Raw genomic sequence first — 19,073 nt, forward strand, 5'->3', positions numbered from 1 at the left:
GAATTCATTCATAGTCCTGACACTTATGGCATTATACCTTGTCCAATTCGAGCAAATTGAGTATGTATATTAGTGATAGGTATATAAAATTTTAAAATTTAATAAACTTGAATATTCACAGCAAAGCCCCTCATGTTTAGAGAGCCTGTAGTTTATCAACTCATTATACCGAAGATATAGCCTCAGTATAGGAAGAATGCCTGGATAGTACAGTAATTTCTTTTTATCATATCTTTCGTAATGATTTGGGACTTTTTTTTTATATACCTGAAAGAGAAATCTCTTGAACTTTTAATCACCCCTATTATGTTTAATCAATAACCCATTGACTCCCTAACTCAACATACTGTACACTCATGTCTTCACATGTCTTTAGCCAGCCCCCTAAACATGCTGAATTTGGCGATTGTCTTTTACTAGGGCACCAGCAAACTAGCCTGAGCTGTTGAAATAGTTCAGCTGGGTACCTAACCCATCTATAAAAACTTAACCTCTTTTACTTACTCTGCAGTCAAAGACCCCATTGGCCTATCCTACATTCGGAGCTACTTGGGCACTACCAGCCTTAATGAAGCATATCTATCTTCACTAGTAAAATTAACTTAGAAATCTTTCCGATTTACTCACTAGACTCAAAGACATCCTCAACTTATTTTATTTTACATATTGCAGATTGTAATAGAGCCAAGGTGGCCTAGAATGTTAGAATTTATGAGAGTCAAAGGTGTCCGTCAGATAATAACAGAGGTAAGGTGAGTTAGCATGATGAAGAATCTAATGACACATTCAAGTATAAGAGATATAGAATAATTTATATATTTGGTGATACAACCATTGCAAGCCTAAACAGGTGCTGCTAAAGAGTTATTAAGAATTTGTTGTACAGTAGTTTGTATCAGGCTGAATACATAATGCAATATCTTTAATAGTAATGTTATGTTAGATTAGGACATTTTTACTCATATTTTGAACTATGACCCAACTTCCTACAAATGCTCCATGAGCTGTGTGTCTGGCACCAGAAGTGAACTGTGTCATGTTACATAGTAAATAAAGACAAAGCAAGGTTGCTCAAGCAAGCATAAGTTGGGATATATGGATCTAAATCTTAACCTAGTTATCTTGGAATCCAATTGTTTTCAAGACATTGGATTGCAGAAAGGCGAGGGTTTGGCAAAATAGTAGAAGGAGCTGGACCAAACTAAAAGATAGAGGCTTGCATGGAAGCAGTCGATTCTATAATGTGCTGTGTACCATCAGAACCCTTACCAGATGGTACACTAGAGCTCTGGGCACCACATAAGTTAGCCTAGAGTTCACAGCTGGGTAGGTTAGGCTAGAAACATTGCCACTGCCCGAAGGAGCATTGACCCCCTCAGTCGGCAGGAACCAATCACTAGCCTGAACATGGCCTTTCACTGCTATCTAGATCCACTAGCCGAGTCTTGTCTGGACTCTTCCTTCATTCTTATCTCTCTTAATTTGAATTTGAGATTTAGAATGTATAGATACTACCTAAATCAATTTAACTTCTCATGAAACTTAAAAATATTGAACAGTAGAGACCTGTCATTAAATTCCAAAAAATATTTAAGTATATATTTAAAAATATTACTCCCCAAGATATAGTAGAATAAAAAGAAAATAATTTTTACTTAAATAGACCTGTATATATACAGTATTTACATTGTAAGCATTGAGCAGAAAATATTTTTTTTTACTTTTTGTATCTGTAACTATTAGAATTTATTCTATACAGTATAGTATTACTGTGTTGCATGAAATTCTTGAAATTCCTGTGACTTCATTCTACCATTTAGATAACTTATAGACTTTATGCTAAATTAGTATGATGTAAAAATTATCTCAAAATATATCTTTGTGTAACTTTTTTACACTATTGTAGTTGGCACATCCTAGAGCCCATTAACTATAGAGTTACCTTAAGATGTATAAAGATAGATTGAAATTATTACAAACTTTTAGAAAGGAAAGCTTTTCTTTGCCATTCAACTAATTAGTCATCTGATTAAAGGGAGAGAGTTGAATTTGTATGCTGGCAAAAAGGACTATAGTACAGTACAGGTATATAGTTTTTAAGCCTGTTATTTTCCTTCTTTTGCCTCTTATCATTATTTGTTCTGCATTTACTTCAGCTGGGAATATGTGCAGTGACATACTCCAAAGGGCCCGTACAGAGTTCTCTTTCACCTATCCATTTGTTTTTACTTTATTCCAATTATCACCTATTAACAACTATCATTTAAGAGTAAACTTTTTTGCCAACTCCTGGTGAAGTTTCTGTAATGAATTGTACATGGTGATTAGTTACATTGATTAAAATTTAATTTAATGCCATACAATACTGGCTTGGGAGGCATAATTCAAGTACAGTATAAATGTTCGTACTGTATAATGTGGTACATGGAAGTCATTTTTAAAACATCAGTGTTGAATAAATAATATATACTGTATACCTATTTTACATAAATACTGTACTATATACAAGTACAGTACTGTATAAGTATTTTACATAAATGTTATAATTACCTATTTTATTCCTCGTAACTCTGGTAGAAGAGAGTTTCGATTTATTGTAGTTTGTAGGTTCCCTCACGTGCTGAGATACTTACTTGCAGAATGACTCCAAATTTGCCTTAAAAGGTGAATAACAACTCTATGGTAATTCATCATACCATGTAATATAGTATACTGCTATATACTGTACTGCACAAAGATGTTTTGTATTTATGAATAGAATTTTATTTTCATTTTGTATGGAGTAAATTCTTTAAGTTTAAATTTTTCTGGAATAACTTTTGCCTTTGTATTTCAGATACAATGCAGAGAAGAAAAAAGTTGGGATGTATTACTCGACTCCTATTTATCAGTTCCGGATGAAATGCCATTTGTGCGATAACCATTTTGAAATAAAGACTGATCCAGCTGTAAGTACAATATCATGGTAGTTATTTTATTAAGCGTGCCACTTTTTTCATTTCATCTTTTGTTTAGCAATTAATGTACTATGTTAACAGTAAAGTTCCAGGAGTTTACAAATGGAGAGCCAATAAAATGGGAAAGTTTTGCTAAAAAAAATTTATACTTTATACTTTACTTACATTTTAATCATTGGTGAAATTAGATGAATCAAAATAACCCAAAATCATTGATGATTATATCAGTAATGAAATTGATAGACGAGAATGATCATGCGTGGTAGGTAAATCAGTTGTTGTTTGCAGATGAGACTGTACTGGTTGCAGACTCGGAAGAGAAGCTTGGTCGATTAATGACAGAGTTTGGAAGGGTATTTGAGAGAAGGAAGTTGAGATTTAATGTGGGTAAGAGTAAGGTTATGAGATGCACAAGAAAGGAGGGTGGCGCTAGGTTGAATGTTATGTTGAATGGAGAGTTACTTGAGGAAGTAGATCAGTTTAAGTACTTGGGGTCTGTTGTTGTAGCAACTGGTGGAGTGGAAGCAGATTTACGTCAGAGAGGGGATGAAGAATGTTGGGGACAGTGAAAGGAGTGGTAAAGATCAGGGGGTTAGGAATGAATGCAAAGAGAGTTCTGTATGAGAAAGTGATTAAACCAACTGTGATGTATGGATTGGTGTTGTGGGGAATGAAAGTGATGGAGAGACAGAAATTGAATGTGTTCAAGATGAAGTGTCTGAGGAGTATGGCTGGCGTGTCTCGATTAGATAGGGTAGGAACAAAGTAGTGAGTGGATATGAATGTGTTTTGGTGGTTTGGCCATGTAGAGAGAATGGAAAGTGGCTGTCTCCAGAAGAAGGTGATGAATGCAAGAGTAGATGGGAGAAGTACAAGAGGAAGGCCAAGGTTTGGGTGGATGGATAGAGTGAAGAAAGCTCTGGGTGATAGGAGGATAGACGTGAGAGAGGAAAGGGAGCATGCCAGACATAGGAATGAATGGCGAGCGATTGTGATGCAGTTCCGGTAGGCCTTGCTGCTTCCTCCAGTTGCCTTGGTGACCGCCGAGGTAGCAGCAGTAGAGGATTCAGCTAATGAAACTTCATTTGTGGTGGATAACAGCGAAGGATGGGCTGTGGCACCCTAGTAGTACCAGCCAAACTCGACTGAATCCCTCATTAGACTGGGAGGAACAAAGAAAGGAAAAGTCCCTTTTGTTCCTTTTTTGATGTTGGCTACCCCCAAAAATTGGGGGAAGGGCCTTGGTAAATAAATAGACTACCGAGGGAAAGTAAGGCACCTTGTCTGTATGAAGACAAATGCTGAATTCTTTTGACAGGTAAAGGATTAGAACCAGTGAGTGAACTGTTGACATCTGTACTTTTCCTGTGCTTGTCATCAGTTATCTGTCAGTAGCTGGTTGTGCACATGTAAAATGTCAGTTTGAAAAAATTAAAATTTTGGCGAAAGCAAAACTTTTGTTTAGTATTTTCAGTTTTGGGGACTAACTACTATACATCACATTAAGTGTGTACCATATTTTTTATATAGGTGCCGGCATAATTTCAAATGAAAATCTTGCTACTTTAGATGAAAAATGTCCTTAATGCAGCAATGTAGAAATATTGTTAGCAGGTGGCTCATATCTGAGATAACTTTGGAGGAGAGAGATCAGTTATTGAGCAACTGATGTGGCCATCTTAACAGTTACAATGACAACTATTTACTTCGAATAGATTAGATTTATGGATTTGAGCTGAAGTATCTAGCCTGGCACTTACTCAGGATGGTGCTTTGGCCATTAAAATAAATTATCTTCTAAAGGTTGGTATGCTCTCTAATTTTAGAACATCTTCCATATATGATCTAAAATACCGGTATCATTCTTTGACTCTACTGTAATTGTACATCACCTACATTTCTAGTCATTCTCTAAAAGAAGAAGAATCTACACTGGCCATCTGGTTTTGGTTCCAGAGAGGCCCTATTGTAAAAAAAAAAAACTCCATAATATCTGTGTTTTCTGATTTGAACAGACCTTATGATGTTACTCCCCTGGAAATTCATTTTCTTAATTCCATCAGCCCAATAAAGCCTTTTTCTTTGCTCATTCATAACTGCTAAGCTTTTTAAAGCCTGGTTTTGCTGTACAGTAATATGTAACCCTTGGAAATTATTTTTGGCCTTGCTGTAGGGATTTCCAATCTTAGTTTAGTAAAATATTTTATCTAGTTTGCTAATATGAGTGAAGAAAGGTGTGAAGGTACAACTCGTAGACAGTGCTGTAACAGTGTCTCACGTTGATAGAGACTTCCATTTAATTCACAGCACAAAACATAAGCAAGTGTGTAATCCTAATTCAACTTGTGATATGTGTAGGGACTAGTGGTCAGTGTCAATAAGCACGCTGTAAATTCAGAAAGATAAGAAATAGGGTTTTTTCACCTTATAATTCTTGATTTACCCCTCTTTTGCTCCATTTACTTTATCAAGGCCTTCAGCTTCATAGCCTCCAGAGGCAAAAGCTCCAGAATGAGATGTAATTTTGCTTTTTTCATTGTATTAACGCTGAGGGAATTTACAATCTACTAGATATTTTACCATATGCTTTATCTTCACCGCGTGAGGGGAGGGATTGCATTCCCCATCTCATCATGGTAAAATTCCTTCTTGTTGTTGTTTGTAAGTTCTTTCTACAAACTCTAAGGTAGATGTTGCATCATGCTCATACTATCAATATGGGGATGAACACCGTCTAATTCTTGCTCTTGATGAGGTGAATCAGTTTTAGAAGTGATACTTAAATTGTATACTGGTAACTTTCAGAGAAGTACAAGTAGCAGGCATGACACTTGTGCTTCAGTTCCCATTAGCTTGTATAAGGTATGTTGTAAAGGACCTGATGGCAGGATGCACATTAGTGCCATTATTGATCAGGGTACAGACATTGCAACACCTAATACAGTATATCCATGGAAAGTATACTTTCAGCTATTCTATCTCCTACTTTTAGAACTTCGAACTCTTTCATCCCCCTAAGCTAAAAGTATACAACATACTGTCTTTAAGGTATACTTATCATTGTGGTACATCATTAAAATTCTACAGAGCTCAAAGATTCTGATTCATCAAAATCTAGCTTGAATAATATTCAAAGAGTGACTTGCAGTGCAGTTATTTTCATGATTTGAAAGCAAAACTCTCGCATACACCCAAGAATAGTGTATTGAGTCCCAAAGGTATGAGTTTCCAGTAGCTGTGCTGAGTTTAATGGTTTTGCTATCGGTAACAGTGTTCCCCTTCTGTTTCTACTACTTCACATGATACATTTATTGTGAGTGGTTTCCCTGTGTTTTTACTTTTTGAGTTTGAAGTACTCTGAAAGGTCTATTCATTCATATACTTGCACTAACCGTACATATGAACACTTTTAGTGAAGAGAGCTCTTCAGTACATCCATGCTTATCAGTTATGTATCTTTCATGCTACTCTCAATACAGTGCAGTTACTCTTGCCCTCACAATGAGGGTGTCAGTTGATGAGAATATACATACTATGCTTTCAGGAAGCTGCTTATTGTGTATCAGCCTCCTTTACCCCCAGAGCTCTATATTTCTCAATAATGCTGCATCTAGTTGTACAAATACCTCTCACTTAGCAAGATTATTTCTCGTTTAGACAGCCAATTTGGATTAATTTCCCTCTTTCAGAACACCTGAAAATGTAGATGACATACATCTAGGTTATAGATTGTTATACAGTGATGGGTTTGTTTTTAAATATTTAACTTAGCCGGTGAATATATAATAGCTGCTGCTCCAGCGGCTCGACAGAAAAACACACAAAAACTCGCGAGCGATCGCTATGAAGGTTGCGGGTGTGCCCACCAGCGCCAACTATCGGCCAGATACCACACATGCATGTAAACAAGCCTCAATTCTTCTCTGTCGACCTTGACGACAAGACGTATCAATACTCGCTGTATAACCTGGAGTTTTCTCAACATATTTGGTGAAGTACTTCATTTTGGTTTGAGCTTTCGCAGTGCAGGTGTTTTTCCTCAACTTAAACTCTTGAACTCTTTATTGGACAGATTTAATTGTTGATGACTTGGATTGTTTTTTGGACTTTCTTTGACTAATTCAAAATGGCTGACGCTTCACAAGCCCCTAGATTTCGTAAGTGTAATGCTAGGGATTGCAATAGGCGTCTTCCAAAGGCCTCTCTCGACCCACATACTGTGTGTTCTAATTGTCGGGGTAAAACCTGTCAATTAGGAGATCGGTGTGAGGAATGCGTGGGCCTTTCGGAATTCGATTGGCTCGAATACGACAAGTATTCTCGTAAGCTAGAGAGAGATAGGGTAAGGAGGAGTTCCTCTAGATCAGTAGATTTTTCCTCTCCACATGCCCCTGAACCTAATACTTCCCCTGTAGTGGTTGTGCCTGAACCCCCTACTGGCACTCAGGAACCATCGATGCGAGACATGTTACGTGCCATTCATGCCTTGGGTGAAAGAGTTGAATCGTTAGCAACAGATCGTAATCAACTCATGGCTGACGTTAAAGAGCTAAAGTGTCAGAGTGCCACAGCGGAAAATCGTGGGAAAGTGATTAGTGCGCAAAGTGTTGTCAGTGTTGCGACCGAGGGTTCGTCTGTTCGTGCCTGTCGTTCGCCTAGTCCGAGACCTCTTGCAAGCTGCCAAGCCCAGGGGAGAAGTAATGTCGTACGACTTATGGGTTCGAGAGGCCTTGATCAGCGAACAGATGTTCCCTCTATGGTAACAGGCGTGTCTCACCAAGATTGCCCCTACCATAAGACGAGAGAGACCATTTTCTCCTCGTCATCCGAAGGCTTTTCGCATAAGAAACCGTGGAGCAAAGTTTCTAGGCCCCTTAAGCGAAAGTCGGTCCCTTCAGGACAGGTCCAGCGTCCTGGTTGTAGCCATTGGGACAGCTCTGACCCTTTGCAGTCATCGGAAGACTGCTCGCCGCCTAAGCAGCAACGTTACACAGGCTCAGAGAGTCTTGGTGTAGGCAAGGTTGTGCCGTCTCAGACGTTAACCCCGTCTTTTACCGCACCCATTCCCGTTGATCCTAAATGGGTTGTGCTGCAAGACATGCAGATTAAGCTCGCCTCCCTTATGGAAGACTATTCTGCCGATAAGGTTCACGATGATCCTCGCCGCTTAACTCATCGAGATCCTGGCCTTCAGCCGCCAAAACGAGCCTTTGCTAGTCCTGTTGACGTTGGCGTAGCTAAGTCACATCAGTCACGCTTTGTAGAGCCTCACTCGATGCAGTCACGTGTTGACTTTCAGCCGCATATGGACGTTCAGCCACTTCCTAATGCTCTTGTTGACGTTCAGGACGTTCGCCAACCAGCGGAGTTGACTTGTTTTGACGCTGAGCGTCAACCACCGCAGTCTAGAGTTGTTTTGACTGCTCAGTCTAGGCAGTCAAAACAGTCTCGAGTTGACGTCGAGCGTCCTCCCGCTCCTGTTGTTGTTGACAGTCAGGCTGTTAAGCAGTTACATGACGTAGCGTCCTGGACTGCTACTAATGCACCAGTGCGTGTGGACTCTGCGTGTCAAGCATTGCCAACCCCTTTGCTTGTTACTCAGCAGTTGTCGGATGAGGATCCTTCAGATGAGGACGTTGCTGACCCTCATCATGATGATCATCCTTCGGATGTAGACGAACCTAGAACGGTTCCTCCATCAATGGACTTTAAGAAAGTCATGTTAATTTTCAAGGAGCTTTTTCCCGATCACTTCGTCACTGTTGCTCCTCGTTCGCCACCGTCTGAGTTTGCTCTAGGCTTACCTGCTAACATGCCAGCCTTTACAAAGCTAGTGCTCTCTCGCTCTTCCAAGAGAGCTTTACGACTTTTAGGCGACTGGTTGGATACCAGGAGGAGTTTGGGGAACACGGCCTTTGCCTTCCCTCCGTCAAAGCTCTCGTCTAGATCGAGCGTCTGGTATGCCACGGGAGAAGTTCTCGGCTTGGGAGTCCCTGCCTCTGTCCAGGGTGACTTCTCAAGCCTCGTAGACTCTCCCCGCCGCCTAGCCATGAGACGCTCGAAGATTAGTTGGTTCTCCTCGGACCTTGACCATCTGCTGAAAGGCGTATACAGAGCCTTTGAAGTTTTCAACTTCCTTGACTGGTCTTTGGGAGCCTTAAGTAGGAAAATCTCATCGGCTGATAGAGATGTCTCCTTACTGATAATGTCCTGTATGGATAAAGCCATCCGCGATGGTTCCAATGAGCTCGCCTCCTCTTTTACGTCGGGAGTCTTAAAGAAGCGAGAGTCCCTTTGCTCTTTTCTTTCGGCAGGAGTTACTCCCTGTCAGAGATCAGAACTGCTCTTTGCTCCCTTATCAAAGTTTTTGTTTCCTCAACAATTGGTTAAGGACATAGCTTCTTCGCTTGTGCAGAAGGACACCCATGACTTGGTGGCGTCCTCTGCTCGCAAGGGGACTCCTTCTACATCCTTTTCTGCTAGACCCAGGATCGACACTCCGGCGTCCAGATTTATCCCGCCCTTTCGTGGCAGAGCTCCCAGCAGGGGAAGTACTCGTGCCGAGGGAAAGAGAGGAAAGAAGAGAGGAGCCAAGTCCTCACGTGGCAGAGTCTGACTGCCCACAGCCTCCGACAGCAGTAGGAGCCAGATTGAAGAGCTTCTGGCAGGCCTGGGAGAAGAGGGGCGCAGACCAACAGTCTGTTCCGTTGCTCAGAGAGGGGTACAAAATTCCATTTGTACGCAAACCTCCTCTAGCGACTTCCCCCATCGACCTCTCTCCCAGGTACCAAGAGGAGTCAAAGAGACAAGCCCTAAACCTAGAAGTGTCTCTGTTGCTAGAGAAGGGAGCGGTGGTGAAAGTCTCGGACCTTCAATCACCGGGGTTTTACAACCGTCTCTTCCTAGTCCCGAAGAAGACAGGAGGTTGGAGACCGGTGCTAGACGTCAGTGCGCTCAACGTCTTTGTTACGAAAACAAAGTTCACCATGGAGACCACGAAATCAGTCTTAGCAGCGGTCAGAAAGGGAGACTGGATGGTCTCTCTCGACCTACGAGACGCGTACTTCCACATCCCTATACACCCAGATTCCCAACCGTTTCTGAGGTTTGTTTTCAAAAATGTGGTATACCAGTTTCGGGCCCTGTGCTTTGGCCTAAGTCCTGCTCCTCTCGTGTTTATGAGGCTTATGAGCAAAATTCCTCCATTTATCGGGAATCCGAGCCTCCCTGTACTTGGACGACTGGCTTCTCAGAGCCTCGTCCAGTCATCGCTGTCTGCAGGATCTTCATTGGACATTGGATCTGACCAAGGAATTGGGACTTTTGGTCAACCTAGAAAAGTCCCAGCTGATTCCATCCCAAACTATACTGTATTTAGGGATGGAGATTCGCAGTCCAGTTTTTCGGGCTTTTCCGTCTGCCATCCGAATAGAGCAAGCCCTGCTCAAAGTCCAACTAATGTTGAAGAGAGAACGGTGCTCAGTCAGGAATTGGATGAGTCTAGTAGGAACTCTATCATCCCTGGAGCAGTTTGTCTCGCTAGGAAGGCTACACCTTCGACCTCTCCAGTTCCATCTAGCCTTTCACTGGAAGAAGGACTAGACGTTAGAGACGGTCTCAATCCCGGTCTCCGAACCAGTAAAGGCATGCCTGAATTGGTGGAACGACAATATCAGTCTGAGAGAGGGACTTTCCCTAGCAGTTCAGAACCCAAACCACGTACTATTCTCAGACGCGTCAGATTTGGGTTGGGGTGCGACCCTGGACGGTCGGGAATGCTCAGGTCTGTGGACCTCAAGTCAGAGGAGCATGCACATCAACGGCAAGGAGCTTTTGGCAGTCCACTTGGCCTTGATGAAATTCGAGAGTCTCCTTCGAAACAAAGTGGTAGAGATCAACTCCGACAATACCACAGCCCTGGCGTACATCTCCAAGCAAGGAGGCACCCACTCCCTCACGCTGTACGAGATCGCAAGGGACCTGCTCATTTGGTCAAGAGATCGAGGCATCTCCCTGTTAACGAGGTTTATCCAGGGCGACTTGAACGTCTTAGCAGACTGCCTCAGTCGGAGGGGTCAGGTAATTCCTACGGAATGGACCCTCCACAAGGACGTGTGCAAGAGTCTTTGGGCGACTTGGGGTCAACCCACCATAGACCTCTTTGCAACCTCGATGACCAAGAGACTTCCAATCTTTTGCTCTCCAGTCCCAGACCCAGCAGCAATACACATAGACGCATTTCTCCTAGATTGGTCTCATCTGGACTTATATGCATTCCCACCATTCAAGATTGTCAACAAGGTACTGCAGAAGTTCACCTCTCACGAAGGGACAAGGTTGACGTTGGTTGCTCCCCTCTGGCCCGCGAGAGAGTGGTTCACCGAGGTACTTCGATGGCTGGTAGACTTTCCAAGAAGTCTTCCTCTAAGGGTAGATCTGTTACGTCAGCCCCACGTAAAGAATGTACACCAAAACCTCCCCGCTCTTCGTCTGACTGCCTTCAGACTATCGAAAGACTCTCAAGAGCTCGAGGCTTTTCGAAGGAGGCAGCCAGTGCAATTGCAAGAGCGAGGAGAGCTTCTACCATTAGAGTATACCAGTCGAAGTGGGAAGTCTTTCGAGACTGGTGCAAGTCAGCATCTGTGTCCTCGTCCAGTACCTCTGTAGCCCAAATCGCTGATTTTCTCTTACATCTGAGAAAGGTTCGCTCCCTTTCAGCTCCCACGATCAAGGGCTACAGGAGCATGTTGGCTTCGGTCTTTCGGCATAGAGGCTTAGATCTTTCCAACAATAAAGATCTCCAAGATCTCCTTAAGTCTTTCGAGACCTCTAAGGAACGTCGTTTGGCAACTCCTGGATGGAACTTAGACGTGGTCCTAAGGTTCCTCATGTCAGACAGGTTTGAGCCATTACATTCAGCCTCCCTGAAGGATCTCACTCTCAAGACACTTTTCCTAGTGTGCTTGGCTTCGGCTAAAAGAGTCGGTGAACTTCATGAATTCAGTAAGAACATCGGCTTTTCTACAGAAAAAGCCACTTGTTCTCTTCAACTTGGTTTCCTGGCCAAAAATGAACTGCCTTCTCGTCCTTGGCCTAAATCTTTTGATATTCCTTGCTTATCAGAGATCGTAGGCAACGAACTGGAAAGAGTATTATGTCCTGTTAGAGCTCTTAAGTTCTATTTAGCTCGTACTAAGTCATTACGAGGTAAATCTGAGGCATTATGGTGCTCAGTTAAGAAACCATCATTGCCTATGTCAAAGAATGCTTTGTCATATTTTATCAGATTTTTAATACGAGAAGCTCATTCTCACTTGAATGAGAAAGACCGATGTTTGCTTAAGGTTAAGACGCACGAAGCTAGAGCTATAGCAACCTCCGTGGCCTTCAAGCAAAATAGATCTCTGCAAAGTATCATGGACGCGACTTTTTGGAGAAGCAAGTCAGTGTTCGCGTCATTTTACTTAAAAGATGTCCAGACTCTTTACGAGGACTGCTACACACTGGGTCCATTCGTTGCAGCGAGTGCAGTAGTGGGTGAGGGTTCTACCACTACACTTCCCTAATTCCAATATCCTTTTTAATCTGTCTCTTGAAATGTTTTTAATATTGTTTTTTGGGTTGTACGGAAGGCTAAGAAGCCTTTCGCATCCTGGTTGATTTGGCGGGTGGTCAAAGTCATTTCTTGAGAGCGCCCAGATTAGGGGTTTGATGAGGTCCTGTTTGTATGGGTTGCAGCCCTTGATACTTCAGCTCCTGGGAGTCTGTCAGCATCCTAAGAGGATCGCTGGGCTTCGTGAGGAAGACAGACTTACAAGGCAGAGTAATCGTCTAAGTCAACTTCCTTACCAGGTACCTATATATTTGGGTTTTGTTATATTGATAACTGTCAAAAACTCTAAGCATATACGCTGTAAACTTAATTAACTCTGGTCTCTACCCACCGCCTTGGGTGTGAATCAGCTATTATATATTCACCGGCTAAGTTAAATATTTAAAAATTATATTTTAATTATAAAATAAATTTTTGAATATACTTACCCGGTGAATATGACAAATTCGAAGATAATTTGTATTTTTCCTAACCATACAAACCTTAGCTATTTACAAAGGGTTTACTTTTAGCGCAGCTGAAATGACGAGCCAATAGTTTTTAACGAGGGTTAATTACCCCCGCGCTAGTTAGCGGGGGGTGGGGAAGGGTAGCTTGCTACCCCTCCCCCCTCCACACACCGGTGACTTGCTTCACTTCACTTAGAGGTAGGACTTGACTTGGGGGTCAGGGATGGCGGGCACATATGTGTAAATAGCTAAGGTTTGTATGGTTAGGAAAAATACAAATTATCTTCGAATTTGTCATTTGTTCCGTAACCGAAATACAAACCACGCTATTTACAAAGGGTGACTTACCCCTTAGGAAGGGTGGAAAGTCCCCAGCCTTACTGACTTCGGCTTGCCCGGGGGCTCGATCCCTTAGTGAGCAGCACTAGAGAGAGGGAGCCCCTGTACCTCACAGGTTCCTAGCATCGCTAGGAACGAGTGGCCTACATAAGTAGTGTGAGGAGGAGAGTGTGACTCGTCCTATGAAGTTGACCTTGAGACCTTCAGATAGGAATTCTAGGATAGGACGTTCCCCATACCACCTCGTCAGGGTATGGGAGACGCAACAGTATTAAGCTTAATACTAGGAGCACAAAGAAGCATGGGTTACCTGCAGAGGTCGAGGTCAGCTATGCGAGGACCAGGATGCTGCTTCCCCAAGAGAGGGGAGAATGAAGAAAGAAGTAAGGGTCAGACATACTCTTTCATTCACACAGACTAAGACCGGGTAACAACGCCCTCAACCTACTGCTACTTGTCCAAAAAGGAGCCTGAGGTTAGACCAGCTGTTGTGCAGCCACCACAGGGCCGATAGAGAACGTATCGAGGCTCCTGTGGGTCACGTCTTGCAGGTAGTGGGCTGTGAAGGTCGTTTGACGCTTCCAGACCCCCGCTTGAAGTACCTGCGTCACAGAGAAGTTTCTCTTGAAGGCCAGGGATGTACCAATACCCCTGACATCGTGAGCCCGAGGGCGACGTGACGGAGGAGGGTCAGGATTCAGGGCATGGTGGATAACCCTTCGAATCCAAGCAGAGATGGTGTTCCTTGTGACCCTCCTCTTTGTCCTGCCTGTGCTCACAAACAAAGCTCGCACATGAGGACGGACTGCAGCCGTTCTCTTCAAGTAGTACCTCAGACACCTCACTGGGCATAGTAGCAGCTGGTCTGGGTCGTTTGTTACAGAACGGAGACTCGCGATCCTGAAAGAGTCGAACCGAGGATCCGGCACTCCAGGATTCTGAGTCTTGGCCACAAACTCAGGGACGAACCTGAACGTTACCTCCCCCCATCCCCTTGAATGGGCGATGTCGTACGAGAGACCATGAAGTTCACTAACTCGCTTGGCCGAGGCCAAGGCGAGTAGGAAAGCCGTCTTCCAAGACAGGTGGCGATCGGAGGCCTGGCGTAATGGCTCGAAGGGAGGTCTCTTGAGAGACCTGAGAACTCGAATCACGTTCCAAGGAGGGGGTCTCACTTCCGACTGGGGGCAGGTAAGCTCATAGCTACGTATGAGTAAAGAGAGTTCTAGCGATGAAGAAATATCCACGCCCTTCAATCTGAAGGCCAAGCTTAAGGCTGAGCGATAGCCTTTCACTGCCGAGACAGAAAGGCGCATTTCTTCTCGCAGATACACAAGGAAGTCCGCTATTGCTGGAATAGTGGCATCGAGTGGAGAGATACCCCTTCCACGACACCAACCACAAAAGACTCTCCACTTCGCTTGGTAGACTCCCTCAGAGGACCTTCGCAGGTGCCGAGACATTCTCTCCGCAACCTGTTGCGAAAAGCCTCTCTCCGCGAGGAGACGCTGGATAGTCTCCAGGCGTGAAGCCGAAGCGAGGCTACGGCCCTGTGAGGGACACCGGAGTGGGGTTGTCTGAGAAGCTCGTGTCGTGGAGGAAGCTCCCTTGGGAGTTCCGTCAGGAGTTGCAGAAGGTCCGGAAACCATTCCGCGTGATGCCATAGCGGAGCTACTAGAGTCATGGAACAGTTGACCGATAGTCTGGTCCTGTTGAGCACCCTTCTCATCAGACAGAATGGTGGGAAGGCGTACACGTCGATGTTGTCCCACCATTGCTGGAAAGCATCTTGCCAGAGTGCCTTGGGGTCCGGGACTGGTGAGCAGTACAGGGACAGCTTGAAGTTCAAGGCTGTCGCGAACAAGTCCACCGTCGGGGAACCCCACAAAGTCAGGACTTTGTTGGCTATCTGAGGATCCAAAGACCACTCGGTACTCACTATCTGCGAAGCCCTGCTCAGACTGTCGGCGAGCACATTCCTCTTGCCAGGAATGAAGCGAGCTGATAGTGTTATCGAGTGGGTTTCGGTCCACCTCAGAGTCTCTACTGCAAGATGGGATAGCTGTTGCGAAAAAGTGCCTCCCTGCTTGTTGATATAAGCCACTACCGTGGTGTTGTCGCTCATCACCACCACGGAGTGACCCGCCAGGAACCGTTGGAACTGTTGAAGGGCCAGAAAGACGGCCTTCAATTCTAGCAGGTTGATGTGTAGGCACTTTTCTGATTCTGACCAAAGGCCTGAGGCCCTCTGGTTCAGAACGTGCGCCCCCCACCCTTCTTTTGACGCGTCCGAAAACAGAGTCAATTCCGGGGGAAGGACGAGAAGACTCACTCCCTTTCGCAGGTTCTCGTCGGCCAGCCACCACCGCAAGTCCGTCTGTTCCAGAGACCCCATTGGGATCAGAGTGTCCGGGGAATCGGATCCTTGATTCCACCGGGACTTGAGCCGCCATTGAAGGGATCTCATCCTGAGGCGGCTGTTTGGAACCAGACGGGCCAGGGAGGATAGGTGGCCCAAGAGACGCAACCACGATTGGGCGGGGAGTTCTTTTCGCCTGAGGAAAGGTTCCGCCACCCTCCTCAGCCTTGCTATCCGGTCGTCTGATGGAAAGGCTTTGTGGAGATTGGTGTCTATTAGCATGCCTAGATAAACCAGTCGTTGGGACGGCTGCAGAGAGGACTTCTCGAGGTTTACCACGATCCCCAGATCCTGGCAAAGATCTAGAAGCCTGTCTCGGTGTCGAAGAAGGGTCGACTCCGAGTCTGCTAGGATCAGCCAATCGTCTAGGTAACGAAGGAGACGAATGCCGTTCCTGTGCGCCCAAGTCGAAATCAGGGTGAACACTCTGGTGAACACCTGAGGAGCTGTGGAGAGACCGAAACACAGCACCTTGAACTGGTAGATCTTGTTGTCTAGGCAGAATCTCAGGTACTTCCTGGAAGACGGATGGATTGGGATCTGGAAGTACGCATCCTTTAGATCCAGTGTACACATGAAGTCTTGTGGTCTCACCGCAAGTCTGACCGTGTCTGCTGTCTCCATGCTGAACCGGGTTTGTTTGACAAACCTGTTCAGAGCCGAGAGATCGATGACGGGTCTCCAGCCTCCAGTAGCCTTCTTTACAAGAAAGAGTCGACTGAAGAAGCCTGGAGAGCCGTCCACGACCTCCTGGAGAGCACCCTTCTCGAACATGGTCTTGACTTCGGCCTGAAGGGCCAGCCCCTTTGCCGATCCCATGGCATAGGAGCTCAACGACACTGGATTCGCTGTCAGGGGAGGTTGAGATGACGTGAACGGGACGCGATAACCTTGGCCGATCACTGAGATCGTCCAAGCATCGGCCCCGAGATGTTGCCACCTGCGGACGCAACGCTGAAGGCATCCCCCCACAGGTGGACACGCAGGGGGACTGCCACCCCTAGGGCTTGCGGCCGCGGCCGCCACCCCTAGAAGTCTTGCCTCCCCTGGAGGACTTACCACCCCTCTTGACCTTGGCTGGAAAGGGCTGGGGCTTAGACACCACTTTCTTAGCTGCCGGTGCCTGTTTTGGAGCCTTACGAGGCTGTTGCTGCTGTTGTGGCGGGGCTGGAGGCTTATAGGGCCGAGTTGTAAGGGCCCTGTGGAGGAGGGAGTCCGTGCTGGATTTCCTCCACCTCTCAGCCGTTCGCTCCAAGTCTTGAGGCTCAAACAGGTTCTCCCCCAGGAGGGAGGCATGTCGGAGCCTACACACATCTACGGCGGGGACCTTTGGATGGAATCTCTCGGACACAGCATCGCGACGCTTCAACACCGAGTTGGCCCACAGGGTGGTAACCTGGTGCGCCAAGAACTCGATGGAGCGGGTGCCCGAGAGCAAGAAGGTCTCTAGGGCCTTCCTATTGGTCTCCTTGGACAAGTCCTCAGATCGCAATAGGATGCCCAGAGATCCTAACCAGAAGTCCAGCCACGAAGTGGCCTGCATGGCACACTTAGCGACCTTCTCGTGGTTAAGGATCTCTGCCGCCGAGAACGACACCTGCCGGGCAGAGAGTTTCTCCAAGGGAACTCCCTTCGCCAGCTCCTCCACAGAGTGATGGAGAGGAAGAGCGAGGTTGTGCTCACCCAGGATCTCGAAATACCTCCTCTGCTGAAGGCGAGGAGGAGGGATGAGTTTGTTCCCGGCAGTGGAACGACTGGAGGAGGCAAGAAGTGCGAGCTGAGCATTGGCCCTAGCTCTGGCACTCTTCAGCCCCCGAGACCAGGGCAGAGCTGCACTGGTCTTAGGGGCCTTCCGAACGTCGAACACTTCATCCAGAATCGTGTCTTTGCCTTCACGGGGGGGGATGACTGGATCCGTAAGACTGTTAAGTTGCCTTATCAGGCTTAGGACCTGCCAGAAGGCATGTTCGGACTCTTGCTGTTCTCCTCCCTGCGGGCTGGCAGCTAAGTCTCCTGCCCCAGGAATCTCTTCCTGGGGTGATACGTGGACATTCCCCTGGGTAGTCGTGGGTTCCTGTCGAATCCTTGCAGAGGATTTAGGGATGGTCTTGGAATCCTTGGGCTCCCTCCTAGGAGGGATACAGGATCCCAACAACGAGGTTCGAGGGGCCCCTTCCTCACGAGACGATTCTCCTGCCTGAAGCGAAGTCTCCCCCCCTGGTGCCGAGGGGAAGACTACCGGTCCACTGGACTCACCTGAGGACGGAAAGGCCTCGTCCACGGGAGAAGGAGAGAGTACTCGTGCAGGAGAGGGGACCCTCGAGACCGACCTCTTGGGAACCAACTTCGCCCTGGGGGAAGTCACCACGAAGTCCACTCCTCTCTTTCTCTTCAGCGTAGGAGAGACAGCCGCTGGTTTGTTACCCTGGCCGGCGAGTGCTGGTTTCATAACCCTCACTAACGCCCGTGCCAGCGGACCAAACCAAGTCTGCTGCTCAAAGGACACAGAGTCCGAAATCCTCGCTAAGGTGAAAGGGATCGGGCGATCCTTTGGAGTGGACACGACGGTACCTGCCTGAAAAGAAGGTGGGGAAGAATGCTGTAATGACCTGTCCTCGTCCTGCAATACCAACCTGTGCTTGGATGGAGGTGATCCCGAGTGCCGTCTAGGAGCACGCGTCCCTGCTGCTACCACCGGCTGTGGAATTCGCCGCGAACTATGGTCGCGCGAGGGTGAACGGTCGCGCAAAGGCGAATGGTTGCGCGGGCGCACAGGCGAGCGGTCGCGCGGGCGCGCAGGCGAGCGGGCGAGCGGGCGCGCGGGCGAGCGGGCGCGCAGGCGAGTGGGCGTGAGGGTGGGCAGGTAAATGAACACGTGTCCGAGGCGACGAACGCAAGCGATGGCGCGACGGCGAGGGATCGTGCTGCCGCGTAGGTGAAGAAGATCGCTGGCGATAATGACCACGTGATGGTAAGCGATGGCGAGCAGCATGTGTAGGTGAATGATCGCGCGCAATAGGGCGGTCGTTCAGGGTTGCGCGATGAGGAGCAGCATGCGTAAGCGGGCGATCGTTCAGGGTTGTGCGATGGCGAGCAGCATGCGCAGGTGAATGATCGCGTGAAAGGGTGCGATGGTGATCAGCATCCGCAGGAAGGCGATCGTTCAGGGTTGTGCGATGAGGAGCAGCATGCGTAAGCGGGCGATCGTGCAGGGTTGTGCGATGGCGAGCAGCATGCGCAGGTGAATGATCGCGAGAAAGGGTGCGATGGTGATCAGCATCCGCAGGAAGGCGATC

General features: G+C 46.5%; 1 protein-coding gene across 1 annotated transcript in view; it reads left to right on the forward strand.

Moving 5' to 3' along the window:
* Positions 1 to 19,073, forward strand: part of LOC137658141 (coiled-coil domain-containing protein 130 homolog) — a 38,561-nt gene that overhangs the window by 5,221 nt on the left and 14,267 nt on the right. Inside the window, exon 3 of the mRNA XM_068392825.1 lies at positions 2,837 to 2,948. Coding sequence (XP_068248926.1) covers positions 2,837 to 2,948 — 112 coding nt within the window. The remainder of the gene's footprint in view (positions 1 to 2,836; positions 2,949 to 19,073) is intronic.

The sequence above is a fragment of the Palaemon carinicauda genome, chromosome 19, assembly GCF_036898095.1.
Source record: "Palaemon carinicauda isolate YSFRI2023 chromosome 19, ASM3689809v2, whole genome shotgun sequence".
Classification (NCBI taxonomy): Eukaryota; Metazoa; Arthropoda; class Malacostraca; order Decapoda; family Palaemonidae; genus Palaemon; species Palaemon carinicauda.